The sequence below is a fragment of the Balaenoptera musculus genome, chromosome 17 (genome assembly GCF_009873245.2).
Source record: "Balaenoptera musculus isolate JJ_BM4_2016_0621 chromosome 17, mBalMus1.pri.v3, whole genome shotgun sequence".
NCBI classification, from domain to species: Eukaryota; Metazoa; Chordata; class Mammalia; order Artiodactyla; family Balaenopteridae; genus Balaenoptera; species Balaenoptera musculus.
The window spans coordinates 63858862-63884088 of record NC_045801.1 but is presented as its reverse complement, the minus strand read 5'-3'; the positions used below and the strand labels follow the sequence as shown (position 1 = coordinate 63884088).

Genomic DNA, 25227 nt, shown 5'->3' with positions numbered 1-25227 from the left:
CAGTCTAGGCATTGAGGAATTATTAGAAGACAGTAATAATAACAATAATAACTTTTATTAAAATGTTTAAAAATTTAAATTAAAGCATTATTATTATAAACATACACATATATACATATGTGTATGTATACATATATATGTGTGTGTGTGTTATGAAAGTAAACCAAATTTCTGGTAAAAAATTGGAAATCTGCAAGATAATTTCATTCTGATCTAATGTATTTTTTCTTGATAAATTATAAGGAAGTAATTAGTTCCTTGAAATTTGCTATCCCTTAGACTAATTCCTAAGAAGCATCATAAGAAGCGTCATTAAAGTTGATAGGACATCTCCTCATGAACATTTTAAGGTAAATATATAAGATTAAGACTTTCCATTTACTTCAGAATGTAATATTACTTGAGGTTTACTTATATTTGTCAAGTGGATTTTACAAAAAACTCTGATGCCTATTATTTTCATAAGGGCTTCAGAGGAGTGGAGAGTGCACATGCATTATATGTGATATTTTTTAAGTTCAGCGTATTTTTTAAGGTAAGAGTTTATAGCCTTGTTACTCCCGAAGTGATAAAATAAACTTTATAAAGCAGCACAGCCGTCAAGTTTTTAGTCATATACTACAAGTATCTTTGTACTTTGGATCTATAGTCCATTCTTGTTCATTGCTTATTTCCTCCTTGAGCTTCTAAAATATGTATTCCCACCAACTCTTCACCGAAAATCCAGGTTGTCTGGCAGAAGGTCAAGAGTGTAAGACTCAGTGCTCCTTGGCCTGTGTAAGCCAAATCCTACTGTATTATCTTTAAGGGAAAAGTGCCTGTTCCTGTAGGTTGAATTGTACCTATCTGTGCTGTCTGATTTAATGCCATGTATCCACTCACTAACTTACTCATTAATTCATTTAATACTCATTATGTATAAGAAGAAGAGTGCTTGATTAGAATGTAACAAACACAAAAGAGATAGAAGACCTAGTCCTTGCCCCCCAAGGATTTTTACAGTATAGAGAGTAAAACTTGAATAACTGGTTGAAGAATTGTGTGTGTGGTTCAAAATCAGGCATCTCTTGCAAACATACGTGCATGTCACAATTTCATACTTAATAAATTAATTAAGGCAGATTCAGGAAGAGGATCATGAAAATTTGTCACAGTCTAGGCATTGGGGAATTATTAGAAGATAACAATAATAATAATAACCTTTACTAAACTTTTTAAAAATTTAAAGTAAAGTGTTATTATTATAAATAACATTTTTATTATTATTTTATTTATGTCAATAAAATAAATTTATTTTCATTACTATTATTGTAACACATAGTTGAGCCAGCCACTTTTTAAGTGTTTTAAAAATGCTAAATATTTTAATTCTCACAACCACCCTATGAGGCAGCTATCACTAATACTCTGTTATATAGACATAGAAGTTAAATTACAGAGACTTTTCTTGTCTAAAGTCACATAGGAAGTAAATGATACAGTCAAGCTTGAACCCAGGCATTCTGGCTTCACTTAACCACTATGATATTAAATATTAAGAAGTGTGATCTCTGGCAGAATGAGAAATGATGTTTTCAGCTCCTAGATTTATTTGGAGCTATATCCTCCCATTAAGGGATACCATAGTTATTATGACAGGGAATGCTTGGAAAAGACCAAAAATAGGGACTTCATTTTAAATAGGAGAAAACCCCAAAACTTTCATTATGAATTTGAAATAAGAAGGTAGTTTAGAGGCTGATTTTTAAAAGATGGGTGGAATTTTATCAGAATGCTAAAACATTAGGAAGTACTGCCTTTACAGTGACCAGAGACTAACACTGGGCAAGACACATGATTTGACTGGTCAATTTCTAATGGTAGTTTATTTTATATTCAGTTTCAGGTTTTTTTTAAAAAATGTGAATTATTTTGAATAAAGTATAGTATTATAAATATTTTAAATTTATTTTTTAGAATTTAATATTCATATATTGAAAGGAAGTTATTAGTTTTGCAATATAATTTTCTTTTACCCCTGTCCCCACTTTTTCTTCTGTAAAATGTACCCCCAATATATTGTTGGAAATAGGAATATAGTCACTTAACAGGTTTACTTTCTTTTTTTAAATTTTTAAAAATTTATTTATTTTATTTATTTTTGGCTGCGTGTGGGCTTTCTCTAGTTGCGGCGAGCAGGGGCTACTCACTGTTGTGGTGCACGGGCTTCCCACTGTGGTGGCTTCTCTTGTTGCGGAGCACAGGCTCTTGGCGCACGGGCTCAGTAGTTGTGACACACGGGCTCAGTAGTTGTGGCACGCGGGCTCTAGAGCGCAGGCTCAGTAGTTGTGGTGCACGGGCTTAGTTGCTCCACGGCATGTGGGATCTTCCTGGACCAGGGCTCGAACCCGTGTCCCCTGCATTGGCAGGCGGATTCTTAACCACTGTGCCACCAGGGAAGCCCAACAGGTTTACTTTCTAGTATATTGTCTAGAGTGCATTTATTTTACTAAGTGATAAATAACTATAATAAAACCATGAAAGCATAAATCAAGTCATAAGTTGAGTTTTTCATCAAGAAAAGTTTTTATAAGATTTAAAGTGAAGTTCTTTCAAAATATCAACTGCTTCTGTTTATGTGAAAAATACCATCATTAAACCTGGAAGATAAAATGGCCAAGTATTGCCTGCAGGATGCCACACAATCCAATCTTTAGATACAGCCTCATGATTGATTGACATTTGAATTTCTCTCACAGATGTTAGGTCTCATAGGCCCAGTTGCATTGTATTATAGACAACTCTCAACCTACAACTGGCTTGGAGCATAAAGGTTGATTTTAAAAGTTTGGGTTTTTTGAAACTTGTAATACATTTATAGAAGCAGTACTTTAGATGATGCTTCGGTGTCCAGACCAATCCACAAATACCCTGTGAATCGATAATATACCTGAAGTACAGTACTGTTAGTACTAAAAAACACAGCCATTATGTATAGCAATATTCCCGGGGAATAATTTGATTTAAGTATTACTTATTTACTGCTGCTTCTATGCAGGGTTCTTTCAGGATACAGAGGTGAACACAGAGTACTGTCTGGCCCAACAAGGAGGAGAGAAAATTGAGTTTGTACGTAACCGACTCTGACATTAGGCAGAATGAAGAGAGCTTTATAATATTGGTATAGGCAAAATGTTGAATAATTGATTCAGAGTTCTATGGAGAGAGCCAGGGACTGCATACCTCTCAGGATTCTCATTTGTTATTTCATCCTTAAGGTATCTACTGAGCTGCTTCTCTGTGTCAAGCCCTAAGCGAGGTGTTGGGGACACAAATACGAATAAGACATCATACATTCACAGCCTACACATGTAGGCACATAAATCATAACAAAATGTCTTAAAAGCTATTGGTGGAGCAGGATGGCAGTTCAGCTGAGTAGTTGCCTAAAAAAAGCATCCCAAGAGTAAAAAAAATATGATTTCTTTGAATTCCTAGATGCATGTAGCTGTGATTCTCTACTCAGTCAGACCCAATGCCCCCTTTTTCTCAAGCAGTGTTTTGTAATATCCCTTTTACTTTCCTGAAATGATATTACAGATAGTGTAACCTGTCTACACATGTAATGTTTCAAAAATCAATATAAATTCTCTATCTGTAATAGAAAGAAGAAATAAAAGGAAAGCAGCTTATGAAAATTGCAAGTATATCAATATGTGTACGCTCAGGTATACTACAGTAAAGATGTCATAAAGCAGTCAGATGCATGCTACTTAAAATGCATGAATTTGGACTTAAGAGAAAATATTCAACTGAATATCAATGACACTTTTGTATATTTGGCATTTTGAAATAAGAACAAAGTAAATATGTTCATTGAGTGTGACAGCTACAGTTGCAAACAGATGTGGGTGTGTTGTATTAGTGAATCAGTTAACATGAGCAGTGTTATAGTGGGTGATGTGACTTTCCAAAATGGTGAGCAAATCCTGGTGAAGTTCACAATATGGTAGTTAACATTCCTAGAACATTCCTATGTAAAAATATTTTGTATACAACAAGGTTATAATGTAGTCACAGATAATAATAAGCAAGTTTTTCATTTACTTATGGGTCTGATGAAAGTGTAAAAATAACGGAGGACACAGAATTTCTACCCACATTGTAGGGTTTCTTGCATTCCTGGGCCTTGCCTTCCAAATACTTAACAGTTTTAGAAGACTCAGTCAAAAGGACTGGATTAATCCCATTCGGCAGCACTGATTATGGCTATATTCTCCTACAGAAGGAAGCCACTGTAATTCTAATGCATAATTGGGCTATTTTGGAAAATCAGAATTCTCTAAGTTTTTAGTCGGAAGGGAAGTTTAGAGGCTGACTAAATAATAAAATGAGCAGCAACAAAATTCAATCCCTTAGATTTCTAAGCACTAGAAACAAAGTAATAGTAGGCACAATATGCAAAGCTGACTAATCTTATCATAACTGTCAGAGTTTTATTTTCTACGTGGGAGTGTCAGACAAGACTTCACAGTTGAAGTGACATCTAAGCTAATTTTTAAGAGATGAGTAAGGTGCCTCCAGGCTAAAAAGGAGGGAGATGGATAACATTCTAGGCAGAGGGAACAGCATTTGCAAAGCAGTGTCGTCAGAAGGGCTTCGCTGTTCATTGGGGCTCAACGTTGACAGTTGTAGGGAAGTGATGACAGATAAGACAGAAGAACTTGGGGATTAAACGTGAAAGGTGTTGTACGCCTTGCAAAGCCCCTTGGATTTTATCCTGTAGGACAGGCAGTGGAGGTCAGCTGCAGTTTTAAATAGAGTGATGTGGTCCACTTTTACTGGGGGACAGTCTCTGAGCTAGCATGAGGAAGAGGGACTATAAGAGGAAAAGAGATTGATGCCTGGGAGACTGTTGAGGAATACAGGTAGGATAAGGTCCAGGACTTACCTTTAAAAGGAATGGTGAAGAAGGGGAGAAGGGTTTGGATACTCTGTAGCAAACGGTTGTAAATCGAGTGTCTCCAAATCATCCAGCTCCCATCATAGCACGCTTGAAGCCTCTTTCTTCTTCAAAGGTCATTGTGTTAGTTAAGGTAACTTGAGCTTCGGTAATAAACCTCCATTTTGCGGTAATTAGTAGAGTAGAAGATTATTTTTGGCTCACATGAGAGTCCATTGTGTGTGTCCCATGCAGTGATTTGGGGACCCAGATTCTTTCAATCTACACTAGGGGCTTGGAGTTCTTTGCATCTAGCTGGCAGCTGTGGAAGAGAATGAGCACATCCAAGAAGTGACACACCTTGCTGCCATTCACATTCTGTTAGTGAGATGATCACATCACTCTATCTAAATACATAGAGGGGAATATGTAACCTCTGGCTGGGCAGCAACTCCCTAGCAACATTCCTCTATCTTGAAAGGGGAAGCACAGATTTTGCTAAACAGCTGTTTGTATCATATTCTGCCTCTGTGGCTACGTGTAGGAAAACGTCATCCCCAGGAGACTACCTGAATCCTTCTTGGTCGCTGCATCCATTTAAGTCCAGGTTCTACTGGTAATAATGCTAAACCCCTCCTCCCCAGTTAAATCTGTATATGGCCCCTCCTTGTCCAGAAACCTTTATACTTAAAAGGCAGGTTACTGGCCTCCTGTTCTACAATGATGGATCGGGTTTAGAATAATTGCCTTCAAAATTCTCATTTGGAAGAGGGAAGAATGGGAGGCATAAAGCAGTCATTGGCCCATAATATGAAAGAAATCCCATTACACGTTGCTAAAGACCTCCTGCTCTGGCAGTAGGGGGAATTCCTCTATTAGACTCTGGTTTTGCTGTCTTGGAAGAACTCCTTTGTTCATTGTTCTCTGTAGCCCTGGTCACCTTCTGGAAGGTTCTTCCTCGTCCATTACTCTCCATGGCCACATTCAAAATGGGTGTTGAGAAGTATATCCTTCTTGGGAGTTATATTACTTTCTCAGCCAGCTTCTTGCTGGTATAAGTTTGGATGCCTTGAGGTTGTTTGTTTGTTTGTTTTTTTATTTATTTTTGGCTGTGTTGGGTCTTCGTTGCTGCACACGGGTTTCCTCTAGTTGCGGTGAGCGAGGGCTACTCTTAGTTGTGGTGTGCAGGCTTCTCATTGCGGTGGCTTCTCTTGTTGCGGAGCACGGCCTCTAGGCGCACGGGCTTCAGTAGTTGTGGTGCATGGGCTTAGTTGCTCCGAGGCATGTGGGATCTTCCCAGACCAGGGCTTGAACCTGTGTCCCTTGCATTGGCAGGCGGGTTCTTAACCACTGCGCCACCAGGGAAGCCCCGAGGTTGTTTTATCGTCGCTAGAAATTAGGCTCCTAGTTTCTTTGACAATACAATTCCCACAAAATCTTCATAGGTTTCTTATCTATTTGCTGTCAGTTACACCACTACCTACCATGTAAGTTCTTTCCTATTTATAATTCTTGAACCTTCCTCATTTCTTTGCTCATGTCTCAACCACCTGTGTCTCAAGTGGTTATTTTGGGGTCATCTGAAATAATAGGCTTGGGTGGTTAAGTAACTTCATTAATCAGATCTTTGGCTGCAAGGCTGAGTCCCTTTTCTAACTGGGAAGTCTTAATGGACATTTGTTATTCAAAGCCTTTTTCAGTGTCATTCCTCACCTTTAGAGTCCCCGAAGCAGGGGTTTGGCTATTTGCCCTTATTTCTGTTCTCAAACTAGCCAATTCTTTCATGAGTTCATCCATTATCTTGTAATACCTTGATACAGGCAGTGAGGAGTAACCATCACATACTAGCATTCTGGCTCTTCCCAGCCATTTCCTCTAGAGCTGTAGACCTGCCCTCTAAGTTATCACAGTTTTACCAGGGCGTAACAGGCTTCCAGGTCTCTGGTCGTTTTTTCCTCGGCAATGGCCAACAGCACACAATCAGATTTTTGTTCAGGCAGCACCCACTTCAAGGTATCAATTTCAGAATAAGTTAGGATGATGCTAGCTGCTGTAATGAACTGAACTATTAGTGGCTAAACATAATAAGTGTTTATTTCTCACCCACATAACAGTCCAATGGAGAGAGAGCAAGAGTGAGCATTGAAAAGACATCGACTTCTTAAACCTCCTGGCTCATGTGTGACAGCCACACTTCTGTTTATGGTCCGCTGATGGCAACTAGTCAGATGGCGCACCTAGATGCAGGGGGGCTGGGAAATGTCACCCCAGCGTCCCCAGAACGTCTCAGTGCCAGCTCTTTCTTCCAAAATTGAAACCTAAGTTTAGGTAGACAATGACCTGTTCCCTGCTACCGTCATCTTCCTCCAGAATAGATTAGGGGGGAAGGGTTTGAGCTGCATTCACTCACTAGTTAATCCACGCTATTGATGGCATCTCCCCCATCTCACTCCTGTCCTGTCTTTGGCTCTTGACCCAGACTTCTGGGACTACCACACATTTTCCTTCATTCTCTAAATCATCCCTGGTATAAGGCTCTTGTAGATTACAGACTCTGGCGGAGTGCTTTGGGATGAAGGATGGTAATTATACCATAGACCAGAAACTAATTCTAACTGAATGTGAGATGTCACTGCTCTTAGAAATGTATTTACCACTTCTCACCATGGGGGTTTGCTCACCAGCCCGTTCTCTCTGGGGCCCAGATACCAGCCATTTGCTAGGCCTTTCTCTTGCTCTAGACTCTTCCTCACATCTCTTCATCTAAAATTTTCCCTCTATCCTTTCGCAAGGTGCCAGTGGACTTGGTCCACAAGGGGATTTGCCTGGAATAGCGGAAAAGTCCGTGATGTTTTTTTCTGAGACAAAGCAGCGGTTCTTTCACTAAGAGGGCTTGTTGCTTTCTCATAATCCAGTTGGCTCCAAGTTGTAGCCAGTTTTTTTGAAGATATGCACTTAGCAAATATTTATTAAACACTTTTCATATGTAAAGCACTCTTCTGGGTCACCAGGTTAAACAAAATTGGTCTTTACCCTTGCTGGGCTTACAGTCTACCTGAAGGCAAACATAGGAACCCCCAGTTTCCTCTCTAGTGGCCAAGTACAGTGAGTCTGCCCTGGCTCAAACGATCAGTGTTTCCTTATGAGCTATTTGGAAAAGAAAGGTGATCGGCCGAGGCAAGCCTCCTGAAAACAAAAAGGTGAGGGTGGCACTTCTGGAGTGAGGAACAGCATGCAGGCTGTGGTTTTGCTGAACTAGGGGAGTTGGGCCATTATGTCGCCATTGTTACCCAGAGATACTTTTATACTCTGCTTCTGATCACCTAGTTTATTTCTTGCAGACTCCAGGACTTGAGCTATTTGGTTCTTTTTCTGCTCTCTCCTTTTATCTTCTAGCAGTGAACACTCAGTAATGTCAGGATAGGCTGGTCCTAAAAGGAGATCAACCAGGTAGGCAAATGTGGCATCTAGAGTGAGTGGAGACAGATGGCAGATGGCGGTCCAGGTAGGCAGGATGTTAGGTTGAAGGAGCACTGGGGCAAGTCCTGGCCAAATAGGGGGATGCTAGTCTGAGAACAGGGAGTATTTGGAGATTTAGACAGGCAGGGGCAGGTGGGGCAGGCAAGATTAAGATGATCCAGCCCCATAGGACCAAATGCTATAGTTTGGGGGGACTTAGAGTTTAGGAAGCGGTCTATGTTAAGTAACTAGCAGGGGTTCAGACCAGTTTAGGCATAGGTGTGTGTTAGGAAAGCCCCGTGATAGTCACATTATCAACTCAGGGATTCAGGCACAGTGGACAGCGCCCTTTCCTCTACCATCATCAAACTACCAACACCTCTGTCTCAACTTCCACTAAAGCTTACTACTCAGACTCTTAGCTTCTCTTCTGTCCTCTTAATCCATTTGCCCTTTGCTTTTTTTTTTTTTTAGTGATTTTTTTAAAAAATTATTTTTTATTTATTTTTGGCTGCGTTGGGTCTTCATTGCTGCGCGGGGCGAGAGGGGGCTACTCTTCCTTTCCAGTAAGTGGGCTTCTCATTACGGTGGCTTCTCTTGTTGCGGAGCACAGGCTCTAGGCACGCGGGCTTCAGTAGTTGTGGCGTGTGGGCTCAGTAGTTGTGGCTCGTGGGCTCTAGAGCGCAGGCTCAGTAGTTGTGGCGCATGGGCTTAGTTGCTCCGCGGCATGTGGGATCCTCCTGGACCAGGGCTCGAACCCGTATCCCCTGCATTGGCGGGCAGATTCTTAACTACTGTGCCACCAGGGAAGTCCCGCCCTTTGCTTTTTTGATAAACGGCAAATCTGATCACATCACTCATCTACCTAAAACGCTTGAACGATTTCCCACTTTTCTTAGGATAAAGGCCTAAATCTTTAATTTGGGGGTTACCATATTCCTCCTTCATTTTCCAGAGCATCACTAGTGTAAAGCTGTTGTGCATAACAGGCTCTGGTCAGCCTGGCCCCTGCCCGCCAGCGTCATCTCACGCCCACTCGCCCCTCGTTTGCTGCTACAATTTCTGGGTTTCTTTTAGTTCCCCTTAGGTGCCTGGGATTACCTGCCGTAAGGCCTGCACACGTAGTTGTTAGGGATGCTCTCTCCCACTTTCTTAACTCTTACTTGTGTCTCTCATCTCAGGTCAGAAGTCACTTGCTCTAAGAAGTCTTCTCAGGCTCCCAGAATGGGACAGGTCTCTTCATTCTTCTCTTTCCTAGCACTGTTTTCTCCTTTGCAGCACTTACCCCAATTCTCATTTTAAATTGTGGGTAATTACCTGCCAGGTGTCATTTTCCTGTGTGAGAATGTCAACTCAGTGAAGGCAGGGACTGTCCTTCTCCTTCACTGCTTTATCCATCACATCTCTGCAACTCCAGGCACATAGCTGATGCTCATTGTTTATTTGTTGATCCAGTGATGGATCAACAAATGATGGATGGAGCCAGGACCTGCCTCAGGTTCTAGGTCACAAAACAGCACCAAGAACACAGTTAACCAAGAACTGCTGGCCAGTGTTGAGCAGAGGAGGAACAGAGCAAGTCTGCCTGGTGATGGACTGCCAAGCCACGGCCCTGCACTATTTTGCACTCACACAGTCTTACATTCTTCTTGACGAGAGCCAGATGGTCCTAGAATCTGGGATGGAGAAGAGTTTGTAAGCAGAGGTCCAGGGGCTACCACTGCTAAGAATGGAGACTGTGGAATGAGATCCACACGAGGCAGAACATGGCGCTTCCAGTAGAATTTGTCTCTCATCCCTACTTCAGAACATACTAAGCCTCATAACTTCACGGGAAGGCTGGCTAGACCAGTGATTTCCAGTAGAACTTGATGCAGTGATGGAAATGTTCTCTATCTGTACTCTCCAATATGGTAGGCACTAACCACATAAGCTAGTGAACCCTTGAAATTGACTTGTAAGACTGAGAAATTATATTCTAAATTTAAATTTAAATAGCCATCTATGGCTGGTGGCTACCGTATGAGACAGTGTAGGCCTGGAGACTCTAAGTTAGGAAACTCTAAGTTTCAAAAGCAGTATGGTTTAAATTCTAGAAATATCCATTTACAACCAGTGTTGGCCTCCAGTTAACCATATATTAACATGTCTGGAGTCCAATGCCTATTTTGACTCTGATGAGGATCTCCCAGTACCTCCTAGCAAAGAGATTTGAATGTCCTGTGTCTTGTTTCTAGCCGTAGGAATTGTTCTTTAACGAAGGCATTTCTTTCTCTGTGTGAACTGTACAAAATGTAAAATGTTATACAAAGGTAGAACTTTATCTTTGTAAGTATCAGTGTAATGTGACCTTAAATGCTTTCTCACTCCCACTTTTCCCATCTCGGATTTTTTTTTTCTGTTTTTGTTCCCTCCTCTTTTCTCTGTTTCTCCTTCCTCTGTTCTTATTTTCTTTCTAACCTCTAAAATGACAGACACGACACTGTGTCTTTTAGCAAGTTCCTTTTATTTCACATATTGATTTCTTTACTTTTGTGCCTATTTACAAAAGCCGTTTTATCAGGTCAGATCATTAACAAAAACCAGCCAAAGAACAGTTCAGTTCATCGGAAAAAAAAATCTGAAATGATGATAGCTCTTGACAGGCCAATTAATACATTTTTGGAGATTTATCAGATATAATGATTTCAGTATTTAATATGTAAAAAAAGTAAGCTGAAGCATTGTACTGTTTTTTTGTTTTTCACAGCTATCACCTAGATAACATTATAGTTGCTCTTAATCCTTTGAAAGTCCTCATGGGACTGGAGCTCTTGAATCCTTATTCTGCTTTTCACAAAAGAAAAGCTTTCCAGTAAGCTAATACCAGGATGAGAAAGTGGTGTTTAGAAGGAAAAATTCTGAAACATAACAGTAAAGTAACATTTGAAAAGAGATGGTCCATCTTTAGCCCTTTTCCCTAGTCTGTATAGAACAAATGTGTCTAGGGGCTTTCATGCTAAATGTCTCCAGTTCATAAAATCACAATTATTAATCAGACTATCGTTAAATATTAATTTACTTTTGAGATAAATGTCATTTTAAATTTGGAATCCTAGTCTTTTCTAATTCTAAGGAGAGCATTTTCATTAGGCTTTATAGAAAGAGTGCATGTAGAAAGCTTAGAAGCTACTAAAAGGCTACTTCTTTAACTTGACTTCTGGTTTCATTCAGGCCCAGCAAAATACTTGGTTTCCAGCATAATAAACATAGTTTGTAATCATGTGTGTGTGTGTATATATATATATATATATATGTATATATATATATACACATATATATATATATATATATATATATATACACATACACACACAGCTAAAGTAGAACATTATAGTAAGGGTTTGGGGCATTTTATGGCATTTGGAACACAGTGCTTGATATGTAATAGATGTAATAGATACTCAGTAAATATTGTTGAATGAATTAATTAAATAAATAATGAATTAATTAAATAATTCATCAAATTCATTAATTTATTTAAGACCTCAAAGAGCTTTCGATATTCCAAATGGTGACTAAGGCTATAGCTCCCATACAATAAATGAAGATTGTATTCTACAAAGCCCCGTGAATTAAGACATCTTCATTACCTCTCTCTTCCTTTACATCAGTATGTTTAAATCAGGTAGGAAGCTTTAATTCGGTGTCAAATAAATATTTAAGTACACAGTATTGCCTGAGCCTACACAACACATGCTAAAAGCACAAATCCAAAATTTTCTGTAATATTCGTTGCCGTAATCCTATGGGTTCCTTGAGAGCAAGGGTGCCTTTACCCAATTTTGTACCCCCTGCACTCAATATATACTAATAGCCAAGTAACACATGGTTTTGGAAGGAAGGAGGGTAATGAGAAAGGAATCATGGATCTAAGTCAGTATGTGTTATTTACAGCTTACGATCTCTTTCCATTCAGACCATTATTGGAATAGTAGAAATTACAGATTTATGTGGTAGTCAGGAATCATTAATAATTAGGTTCAAATCATCAGTATTTATAGGTTTAACTGGGTGTGAAATAGCTAGATGGCTCCTGCTTCACATTTTTTCTCTTCCATCATTCTAATTTTATATTTATTTCTGAAGCCCTGAGGTAGCAAGGTCTAGTGGAAAGAATATGGATTCAGGAACAAGAGACTTGGCTTCTCATCCTGATGTGGAATGGACCCTGGGAAGATCATTTAAACCTACCAGTGTTGCCCTTCCAAAGACTGAATTTTATATGTTTAACATTTAAAAAATATTTTTAAAGCATCTATCTTGACTGTAGATCTCAAATACTACAGCTAATAGCATTACTTTTGAAAGCCACACACTAAAATTTATGTTTAGTTTTGAAAATTTAGAACTGCAGAAACAGTTGCCAACCCTACCATCTCTATCCAAAAGAAAATGATTCCATTTAATATATTTTATACATGCCACCTGTCTAGGCCAAGGGATAGACATAGTGTTACAGGAATTATTTGAAAAATTATTTCATTCTTTCCTTCTCTATCATGCTAAAAAGATTGCTCAATATTGGTCTCATATTTCTATTTATTTATCGTTCTAAGGCATCCAGAATCATGCCATTCAAGGAGAATCCCCAGAGTCGTAGAAGGTTAAGAACATGGGCTTTGAGTTAAGATATTGCTTCACTGGTATCCTGGAATGAGCACGTACTGGTTATGTCATCTTGAGCAAGGCACTTACCTTTCTGAACCTCAATTTCTTTATCTGTAAATCAAAGATGATAATACCCACCCCAAGGTGATTGAGAATTAATGAGAATTCTCATTATGAGAATTAAGTGGAATAAGTACAGTGGCTGCATATAATAATCACTCAATATGTGGAAAGTGATAAAAATGATAATTATTAACCAAAGTCACAAAGCAAATGAGATCATAACTTTGGCTGTCCTTCAGCTACAAGTCCAAGAATATCCCTACCTTCTAGGAAATACAGTTTCTACTTATGGACATTTTGATCTTAAGCTGAAACAAAATCCAAATGGCAAATCTGAAACCCATAGCTATTGCTATTTTACACTGACTTCCTCTTTTATTATAATCCTGACTACATAAGGCTTGCAAAGGTGAAAAAGAATGTTTTGAATATCACCATCACTAAAACCAATATAATTAGTTTTTTTTTCTTTAAGAAAAAAAAAGAATAGAATAACATTAAAGAAGAACTGAAAAGCGGGGGAAAATCCATAATTTCACCATCCTTAACCACACTGCTTCTTTCAATGAAAACAATGGCTTGCCCTTATTTCTGAATATATCCACCCTTGGCTCAGGTCACTTTCCCTATTATACTGTTGCAACCATAATTTTTATGATTTTTCCACACTGTGTTTCACATTATTTATTTCAAGACTGTATCATCTGGTACAAATCACATGAACTCAGGGCTTCAGTCAGTCCATCTGTGGTCCCTAATTTTCACATTTTTATTTTAGAAATTGGTGGTGGAATATAATGAGCTGATTTTTTTTGTCATCAAATGCTTTGATATTTTCTTATCAAATTGTGCTAAATTATATTATTAGCAGTAAATTTAGCATCCTAAGATTCATAGATGCTAGTAGGTCGTCTCGTCCATCTGCCTTAACATTCTTACCATTAATTATTTATTATCCTTGTAGCTCCCTAGCATTTTCTACAACAGAGACACATGGTAGATTGAGAAAGTGGGCAGGGGCCTGGGGAGGAATATTTATAAAGTGCCATACACAGATGGATGCTTAATAAATGCTGTTTAATGATCCTCACTGATGACAAGGGCAGATGGAAAACATTATTCATATAAGGGATATGGCGATGGATGTTTATAGTTCAGTGAACCTCTTCCCTTTTCTACTTAATGCACAGGGGGAAAAAAATCAAGCATAAAATTACTTGTGACACGTTCTTATTTTTAAAATTAGATCCATTAATGAAGGATACCATTGATTTGTTAGAAATTGGTTTTTTTTTTCATGCTGGAAACTAGAACACATCATTTTGAATATGCACAGTCAGGAAAAGAGGGAAGCGTACCAATGGATGTGGTTACACTGAGGATCCTAAGGTGAGTTTGCACAGTCGTCTGCTCTGAGTCTAAATATATGGTCACCTATACATTGTGATTTGAATACATTGGGAAAGTTTCTGCCTTTCACCTTATTTTCCCAATCCAAATACTGCTCTGCTTGTATTTCCATTACTGTAGGCTCATTCCTTTGATTAACCTTTGCCCCCCTCTTATAGTCTTCACATGACAATATTTTATATCACTTAGAAAGAGAAAAGATCATCATTGAAGGGTATAAGCTCATCTTTTGAAAAAAAGTTTAGACTCTAACTTTGATACTTTCTTTTCTTTTCTTTGTCCTTTTATTAGTAGCAATTCTATCATAATGGCTTTTCTGGCTCGAATACTTTTCCTAGGAGTGAGTATAAGCTGAGGAATTGAAAATTCACTTTTGCCAAATTTTAAACTTAAGAAATTGACAAGAGTGAACTTTTTTCTTGTTCTTCATCTATCCAGTGGAATATGTAGATGAGTTGAGGTCACACAGAAATCTCATAGAACCAAGAAATTTCAGAGATAGAAGGTAGCTTGGAGACAGTCTTGTCCATTTCTCAGTAGAACAGGCGGTCACCTGGGGTCTGCCTGAATATTACCAGGCCCAGGAGTGCCTTGAGGAAGCAAATTCCACTTTGGGGCAGCAGTAATTATTAGAGAGTCTTACTTGTTTATCACTTGTTCCTTACATAGCTCCAGAAAATCTAGCTCTTATTTTGAGCCCAGGCCTTATTAAAATAAGCAAATAAGGGCCGGCAGAACGTCTAAACAAATTGGAAATCACCATAATTAACTGGTATTGGATGATGTTAGCCAAAACATGTGGCCGAAAAAAGGATAGTAGTGCTTTGAAATTCATTAGTCACTCATTCATTCATTCTTTTGGGTAGTCCACAAACGTTTGGTAAGTACTTGCATCCCAAAGATACAAACATGGATGAGAGATGTTCATCACTTTTAAGAACTCACAGCCAAGAAGGTATTTTCATTTAAAGCTCACATGGCACCTTCTTCTTCTCTTTTGCAGCTTTTATCAGCTTTGTAGTTAGCTGCTTCTGTATGTTTGTCTGTAGCATGTTTATCTACCTCCACTAGAATATAAGTTCCATGGTGTCACCTCAAGCAGAGTAAAGGCTCATAAATATTTGCTAAATGAATGCATAAGAAAGAATTCTAAGTGAATAGTTGTGATACAATGAGAAAAGCATTAAAATAGAACAAACTTTTAACCCAGCATGGCAGAAGAGATGAATTCTCCCTAAACAAGATATTTGTTCTTGACCTTGAATAACGAGTAAGAGTTTATCAGATGGAGAATTTGGAAAAGAGCTTTTCGTACATGAAAGTCATGTTGGGTTTGGGGAGTGGCAGGTAATATGAGGTAGCTGGAAGGAGAGGAGAATGATTGTTAAATAAATGTTAAAGTGATTATTGACTTTTTCATTCACATAATATTTATTATGTGTCTACTGTATGCCAGGCACCTGGGATACAATGATAAATAAAATCAGACTTGATCCTGCCCACAAGGAACTTGGTTTAGTGGAGAGGATAGGTATTAATCAAATAATCAAAATACTCATCCCAACAAACTTAAAACTCCTGTTGTGAAGTGCTCCAGGTAAAGGTACCTGATTATATATAAGTTCTTAGAATAGGAGGATGACTGTATATTCAAGGAAGTCAGATGGTATTGACTAAGATGTGATCCTTGAGTTAATATCTGAAGGGGACGGGGGGAGAAAATAGAAGATGTGCAAAAATTCCCCGTCGCAGAAGGCGAATGGCACGTGTAAAGAAATGAAAGCAAAAGTTAGAACAGAGACACAGGGAGAGGGAGGAAGGTACTGAACCGCAGAGATAAGTAGAAGACAGACCTTGCAGTCTTTGTATTGTTCTGTGTCTATCCTGAGACTAGAAGCATGGAAGCGTGTTCTACTAGAGATGGCCCGGATCTGCCACTGTTTGGGCTGCAGCGTGCAGAACCGACTGCAGGGGTCCAGAGCCGAAGGAGGTAGTTATCCTAAACACCGGCCCTAGGGAAGCAAAGCCAAGGGAAGAACGATTCTGTGAAGTGCATCTGTCTTCAGAAGAAAACAGTCTAGTTGCCTGACTGCAGTGATTACCCTCTAAAGAAACGAGCTATGTATAAGAGATAACACGCCTCAACTTAGTGTCATTTGAGTCCAGTGTTTTGACATGGGTGTAGACAAAGAAACAAAAGGTTTTTAAAACTTCCACTAGAAGGTGAAAAGCAAAGAATAACGAGCTGGGGTGTAATGGAAAGAGACTTACGTAGGCATCTGCAGATCTGGGTTCTGATCCAAGTTCAGCAACTACCAGAGAGAGGTCAGCCAAGTCACGTGACCTTGTTGGATCTCAGTTTTGAAAGCTGTAAATGGGAAATTGGACCAGATCATATCCAAGCTCCCTTCTGCCACATACTCTGATTCCCATCTCCAAACATGGGGGTATCTAAAGCACGGTATACGTTTAAGTCATAGAAAGTAACCTCAAATCTGACTCAGTATTGGAGCTTTTAATAAAAGCTCCATTGCCTACAGTGTGTTTGGTTGTGGAGAAGTAAGGGACCAGAATGTAGTTGAAAAGTGTATTTTTACTATGAAACAGAGCCCAATTGAGAAACATCCCTTGGCAAGAATCTTACTGCTAAACGTTCCAGACCAACCATTGCATGATCTAAAATTTAATTTTATTGGAAGAAACCTTAAAAAAAATGTTCAAATCCTATCCAAGCTTCATGAACATTTTTTTACTTGGTTTCATAGAGGCTAAATCTAACTTATGCCACACACCGAGATGGAATATGAAATTGAAGTCAGTCACCCAAATAGAAGGTTGTATCATTCACAGAGAACCCCAGGTAGCGACTGAAGTTTGTGATTTCTTTTATCAGGATATTACAGGGTGGCCCAGCCTCATTTCCCATTCCTTTCAGTGGTGCCAGTAGTTTCTCTGTTTGTTGCCTCTTTTATTTTTCTCATCGCCTTTCATCTTTATTCATCCCCTGCACTCCACTGTGACTCTGGGAAGACTTCTGCAAAAGGGGACATTTAAAAGAACATGTCTTGGGCCCCAACATAAAGGGCACTTTTACCGTCATAATAGAAAATCTTCCACCAGCTGAATAGCTGAATGCTCATATGAAGTCTGAGCCTTTTTTGGTGGGTTTTGAAACAGACTGAAAATTTTAAGCCACAACTATACCTTGCAGTTTATAAAAGGTCTAAGATGCAATATAACATTAGTATTATGTTTTTCAGCATAGAGAAGGATTTTTCATGAGCTATGTCTTATAAAAGGCCATTTTTCTAAAGGCAAACCTAGTGTTTTACTCTCTAATTATAGCAAATGTATATATAGGAGCTAATTCTTTAAATAGTTCTCTCTTCTGGTGAAGAAAATTCATATTATGTGTCTAAATAAAATAGTTTATTTATAAATTTGGTTAGTTGGAGACATTGATGATATGGAAAGATGCTCATATTACATATTCTACTTATTACTTGTCTTTTCTCCTTCTTACTGCAACACAATGCTTCCTTTGACCACTGAAAGCAAAGCTTTTAGGATTTTGTTTGAGTGTATCTAAAAAAAGCATCGGGTATACCAAGGATAAAAGTCCTGGATTTTTTTTTAAACTAAGGAGTAAATAGTTATGCTAAAATCGAGGAACCTATTGATGTTAGCAGCCTTTGATTGCAGGAAAGAAATGCTACTTCCACTTTTCTGAGGACAAAGACAGTGTTTCAGTTATTACTAGAACTTGACGTATTAAAAAAACAATAAACAGTATAAATTCATTAGTATTTCTGGCCAAGTTCTAAAGTACTTCAGTAGGTTTGTTGAATTTCTTAGGATAGCTGAAGGTTTCCAGGACCTTACTTTAAAATAAATCTGATTTGTTTTTCACTAGTTATAAATTTATTCTTTTTCTTTAGTAAATTCTGGAGGTGCTTTTTAAAATTTAGTGAGTACTAATTTTTTTTAAGCACTGATTACATTTCAGCTAACTGTTAATGGCGCCTTTCTCTCCAGATAGCTACTGCAAATAATCTTTGCGACTCTCTGAAACAGATATAGCTGTTCCAAAAACATGCATTTACTACTTAATACCATACATGAAGATATAAGAAAATGCCTTAGAGCTATACATAGAGTGATTTAGACTTCCAGGTCTAGGAGCTGCTTGTTTGCAAGTGTGTGCTCAGCCTGTACCAGCAACACAGAAAGGAAATGGTAAACATCACTTAGGTCTTTAGAAAGATTTGCTTTTCATCTTCACAGAATCGCACGTGGGACTTATCCTGCCTTGCTACACTAAGGAAGTATCAAGTATATGACATAATGGTAGTATTTTTGAGACTACAGTAAAAAAAAAAAAAAAAAATCCCCCCCCCCCACTCCCCTGCCTCAGACCTGGAGTCTCAAGCAGTAATTATGATGCCATGATCAGAAAGTTGTGTTTTGTCAGGTTGAGCCCTGAATGGGTGGCAGCATAATTCCACGCTGCTGGTGGAGCCTGGTGCAGCTGTGCAAAATGAGAATGTTTGTTGTTGTTTATTTTATTTTTTTATTTTTTAATTAATTAATATTTGGTTGTGTTGGGTCTTCGTTTCTGTGCGAGGGCTTTCTCCAGTTGTGGCAAGCGGGGGCCACTCTTCATCGCGGTGCGCGGGCCTCTCACTATCGTGGCCTCTCTTGTTGTGGAGCACAGGCTCCAGACGCGCAGGCTCAGTAATTGTGCCTCACGGGCCTAGTTGCTCCGCGGCATGTGGGATCTTCCCAGACCAGGGCTCGAACCCGCGTCCCCTGCATCGGCAGGCAGATTCTCAACCACTGCGCCACCAGGGAAGCCCTGTTGTTGTTTATTGTTTCAAGAGTCGCTTTTTTTCTCTAACAGACTGATGAAGGGATGTTTAGTACATTTGCAACTGGTCGACTGACTGTTGCAAGCTTGACTTTGAATTGATTGAACGAGGTGAAATAAACCAGCAAACAGCCCAAAGAAAAGATTCACTGAGATTCTGCCCTTGACATAAAAATGTGTGTTCAGCTTATATCTATTTGTGTATATAAATTCTACACAGTTGTATAACATCTCCACAGTTTAAACATGGAATTATTACATTTTTTATTAAACGTATCCACTAAATTGAATTACATGATTGATTCTCATGGGATAAAATTATTATGGTAGACAGCATTTCACTTATAAAACTAAACGTGAGAAAACAGCATCATATCCTCTTTAATTACTAAAATTAAAAACAAAAATTTTGCAAGCTCTCAAGAGTGGCAAGACACAGTAAACGGACAGATTCATTGCTAGAGATAAAATTAACGTGGCAGAAAGGAACAGATTAAAAATGGAAAGTTAAAAACACTAAATAAAATGAATGAAACTTTTATGATGTTCTGAATGCAGTCTGTTTGAAGCCCTCATAAATATTAAAGGGCTCTTGAAATGAAATATGAAAACCACCTTTTCTTAAGAAACCAGACATGAAAAAATGTCTTCATGGAATCTGAGGCACTACGTTATGTTTATTTCTATCTAAAGTTAGGATGGTGATTGGAGAGGAAGGGTGGCAATGGTCACAGAATCATAGCGAGAGGAAAAAAATTAACCCAGTGTCATAGGAAATGAAAGAATTGTAGGCATGGAAATGCCATGGTTTGATGCATGAAGAAACTGAAGTCCAACCAGAAAGGTGAGGGGGATGCAGGAGGGCAGCCCAACTAGACCCGGGGGTCGTGAGCCTGAGAGCAGAGCCCCTTTTGCAATCTCATACAACCTCCCATAAAAAGCAACTTGGTTTAGATGTTTTTCGCTTCTTCTGGAGAGAAACGTGGTATTTTCAGCTCAGGAGGTTTTCTTATTAAGGATGTAGAAAAGTTCACAAAGTATGTACAAGTTTGAAAAGATAGAGTTTGTTTTTGTGGTTGGTTAAGAGGCCGTGAGGATGGAAAGATCTAGGGAACGGGATAGGAAGAGAGGGAGATGAACCGAAGAGAGATAAGTTGGGGGTGGGGAAATAGAGATGGGAAAATGAGAGAGAAAAACTACAGAGGAAGAGAGAGCAGGAACAAGGGTGGGCGGACGGGCGGGCAGGTAGACAGAAAGGCTCAGCGCGTTTCTAAGGCACTGCTGAGCAGGGCTTGACCTGAATTACAGGCTTACAATTGTGACCACTTGTGTTCTACGACTATTCTGAAAGGCTGATTAATTCTGAACACTAGTTACAGCTCTTCAACTGCTCGAGAACTTACACCTTTGAGTCTCTGCTCTTTACCAGGTCACAGGCAGAATATTCTGCCCAGGGAGAATAAAAAATTTTTAATCACAGTAACAATAATCAGAGCAGATCATCTGTAAGTCTTTAAGAAAATAAAATCAACAGGTTACATTCACTCATGCTAAATTTCTCTACCCCTGCTTTGAAGAGAGGGCATTGAATTTCAGGCTGTCTTTTATTGTGGGGTTTGTAATCAACACTGAATTTCTTATAATAGAAAGTTCTTGATTAGTAAAGAAGATACTTTGAAATTTAAGTCTTATGACCTCTCTTCACTTGAGACACATACTCTACAAAAAGGGGAATTCACTGTAGGTCATGAGTGTGAAATTATTTGAAATAAATGGTGACCTACTGGTAACTATGACAGAGCATTTATGCTTTTAGTAATGGCTTTTGCAAGAAAGGAAGTCACACTAAGCCCTTGACCTTAAACATGAGATGTTTGTACTGCATTGGAGTTTGCTCTCAGTCTTTCTGGAAAACCTCTTATATGATACCATAATCAGTTCAAAGACCATCTCGCTTCTTCACATTAGTATAAGTCATGATATTCCACAAAGAATGAATTCATTTTATGTTTATGTGTAGCCAAATTAAAAATGGATTAGCTTTCCTGCTTATTATTCATATGGACTATTCACATAATCTATATGTATGGCTGAGATATCATTGCACCTGAAACCAAGTAATTTGATGGAGAACAGACATTCCGATTCACCACTCGAATTGCCCATCTCTAATATTTTCAGTTGTTTTGCCCGATCCTAATAGTATTACTGTGCCCTCTCTTGCATGCTGTATGTGGGGTGTGTGTATGTGTGTGTGTGTGTGTGTTGTCCATTGCCATCTGAATACAAAATTTCGACGTGGGCATCAGTGGCATCAAAGTTACATGCTCTTACCCGTTATAAATACAGTGCTCGGTAGAGAAAAACTGGGACCAATGATTCCTGGCCTTATAGGCTTAAAATCCATTAGAGGGGACTGAACGTATGTATAAGGGAAAAAAATTTTAAATGCTAGCATTTATTTAATAGACATCAGTATAGCTTTTAATCATAGCTTTTGTGCAGTTGATTGGAAGCTAAACTTAAAGGAGAAATGTGAGTTTTCTTATTCTATTCAGATATACCTCCCTGTAGTGAGCACTTCACATAAACTATCTCGTTTAATTGTCATAACACTGCCTATAAAGTAGATACTGTTATCCTCATTTTGTAGATTAAGAAATTGAGGCTTAGAGAATTTAAGATACTTGCCCAAATTATTGTAATTCTCCTTTATTGTAAAAATAGGCATTTTTTATCATCTGCAATGAGAGCGTATATGTATATGCTTTAAATATCTCTGTAACTATGTAGTTGAAAAAACTCCCATTTCAAGTATATTTCTTAGCTGTATTTGAAATACTTCTTATATAGTCCAGCTACATTTTTTTCATAAATTTGATTTATTTTCATTTGAGAGAATACTTGGCTTCCAGGTGGAGAAATAAATTTAACTTACAGGAGTGGAGAAACCAAAGACATGCCGAAATTGGTGTGTATCTTAAAAGAGAATTCTAATTATAAGGACCTCTTAAATCTAAAAGCTTTTCCCTTTGGTATAAGCCATTGACTGTGTGAAACATGGTGTTTTACATTGAAAGCGGTATTTGGGATGAATTGCTTGAAGCACCATGGTTTTCTGCAAAAACATTATAGGGGAAGATCAAATAAGAAGATGCTTACTGCTGCAGATCAGAAGAATAGATCAATAAGAGGGAATGTTAGAGCAGTCATGTTTTAAAGAATTAGTACACAGGAGAAAAGAGCTGTGGGTCAAAGAATATAAACACACACACACATTCTGACATATCTTATGTACACACAAACATATATACACATAACATGTAAACATAGATGCATTTTGGGCAAGTGATCCAAATGACTCCATTTATGCATTTTTCTGGCCATATACATTATCCCCATGAGATCTTTTGTCAGCTGTCTTGTGGAAAACAATTAAAGAACTGACTATTTAACATTTATCAGACCCTCACAATACATAAGCACTGTGCTCAGTGATAAAGATATAACAGAGAAGATAGCCTTTGTCTCTAAGGGCTCCCAGCATCCTTGGGAAAGGTGTTATTGCAGTGATATGAGGAAATAGAAGAGACATTCACAGAGGTTCATGATCCTAGAGGAGATGTATTATGGAGGGCTTTCTAGAGGAAGTGATATCTGAGCTGAGTCTTGAAGAGCAAGCCACAGTTAGTCAAAGGGAAATGGGAAAGGTGGAGGCCCTTCCAGGACAGCATGAACGAAGGCCAGGAGCTTGAAACAAAACAGTGTGTATGGTCTGGGGCTGCTGGAATATGGTGATGAGGGAGGAATGAGAGGGGAAGGTGGAGAGATAGGTCAGATCTAGTAGGGCATGGTAAGGTCAAACGTGTTTCTTAGATCATTCTAGTAGCTGTGTGTAGAATGGTTTTTGTGTAGATAAAACCAGAGCTCAGGATCCAGTTTCAGGTGCTATTGTAGAAACGTAGGCAAGAGATGCTGAGGGTTTGAATCAGCATCATGGTTCGGTGGTAACCAGGACTGGGTAATGGGGGTGGAGGGCTTAAGCAGTGTTTAGGAGGTGCAGTTGGTTAAGACCTGGCGCCTATTTGCATGTGGACAGATGCATCCGGATTTCTCAGAGTTTTAGCTTGGATGTGGAGGTGTGGTCAATTTAATTTAAGGTGCCTGTGTTTTATCTGGGAAGAGTTGATCAGCACAGGGGTAGTTTAGGCTAGAGCTTGAGAAAGAGGTCTCTGGTGACAAATTTGGGAGCTGTCAACCTATAGGTGTATAAAATTGAATACACAGCTGCTTCTGCATAGTACATTGTGTTGTCTTTTCCTCCTAATACCTGAAAGCAAAGATGTACACCTCCATCGAGAGATGGTAATTAATATTATACCTCCAGGTTATGCACGAACAACAGAGTGAGCCCATAGAATAGGAAATGCTTTAGGAAAAATGCAAGTAACCAAAGGGTTTGTGGTTGCTTTCTTCCAGGTGCATCCATGGAAATGCCTGCCGCGCAGGGATATTGCTTGAGTTGACCTTCCCGCGGCTCATTCTTTTGAGGACCCTTTGTTCAGTCCAAAATGGCAGAGAAGGCACCCCCTGGCTTAAACAGGAAGACATCAAGGTCGACACTTTCTCTTCCACCGGAACCGGTGGACATCATTAGGAGTAAAACGTGCTCCCGTAGAGTGAAAATCAACGTGGGGGGCCTCAACCACGAGGTCCTGTGGAGAACGTTGGACCGGCTGCCCAGGACCCGCCTGGGGAAGCTCCGCGACTGTAACACGCACGAGAGCCTCCTGGAGGTGTGCGACGACTACAACCTGAACGAGAACGAGTATTTCTTCGATCGGCACCCTGGAGCCTTCACTTCCATTTTAAATTTCTACCGGACAGGGAAGCTCCACATGATGGAAGAAATGTGCGCTCTCTCTTTCGGCCAAGAGCTTGATTACTGGGGGATCGATGAGATCTACTTAGAATCCTGTTGCCAAGCCAGGTATCATCAAAAGAAGGAGCAGATGAACGAAGAGCTGCGGCGGGAGGCGGAGACCATGCGGGAGCGGGAGGGAGAAGAGTTTGATAACACGTGCTGCCCTGAAAAGAGGAAGAAACTGTGGGACCTGCTGGAGAAGCCCAACTCGTCTGTGGCTGCAAAGGTACGAAAAGCAGAGCGTTGCTTTCCTGTGCGCCGTCCGAAAAGGTGGTACCTGTATTCTAGAGAGTGCGGTTTTCTTCGTTTAAGATGTTTGGGTAGGAGAACACAGGATGGCTGTGCAGGGAGACATCCTTTCCAAGATCTTACGGAGTCAAGTTGAGTTATTCTTCCTGTTAAGGCATACGATGGCATTACTCTTTCCTGTTTTTATGATGTAGGCATAGACTAAGGCAGCAGGGCGATGAAGAGTTCAGGTCACCCTGGCGCTGTGTGGGGTTGGTGACTTGGAGGCTGAGGAGAGAGCACAGCTCAGATCCATCGGGCGTGGTGTCTTGCAGAAAGGCCTGGGCTCCATCCCAAAGAGGAGCCAGGTGCTGTCGTTGAAGGTGGAGGAGGTGCCTCCTGGCCTGGTTCTCTGGAGGTGCTGGGGAGACTGGAGAGCGTGGTCCGGTGTAGCTCAGTGGGCTTGGGGCTCCACACACGAGGAAGGAGCTGCCTTACGAAGCAGTGTAGGTATGAATCAACGTCAGCGTGCCTCCATTGACCTCCCCATGTGAGGTCTACTCTGACAGTGATGTTTCTGTCTGTTGGTGTATAAATGCGTCCACAACTGAGGTATTCCCATATCTCAGAGTTCGTAGAGTGTTTGCTGAACATGAAGGTCAATTCATATTTTTCCGTTGGGCCTGCATACATCTAAATCTCAGA

At 39.5% G+C, this 25227-nt stretch overlaps 1 protein-coding gene across 1 annotated transcript in view; it reads left to right on the top strand.

The window, feature by feature from the left end:
* The window catches only part of KCNB2 (potassium voltage-gated channel subfamily B member 2), a 394577-nt gene that overhangs the window by 2390 nt on the left and 366960 nt on the right, over nucleotides 1-25227 (top strand). The window contains exon 2 of the mRNA XM_036830516.1: nucleotides 23850-24520. Within this exon, the coding sequence (XP_036686411.1) occupies nucleotides 23942-24520 (579 nt within the window). The 5' untranslated portion in view covers nucleotides 23850-23941. The remainder of the gene's footprint in view (nucleotides 1-23849; nucleotides 24521-25227) is intronic.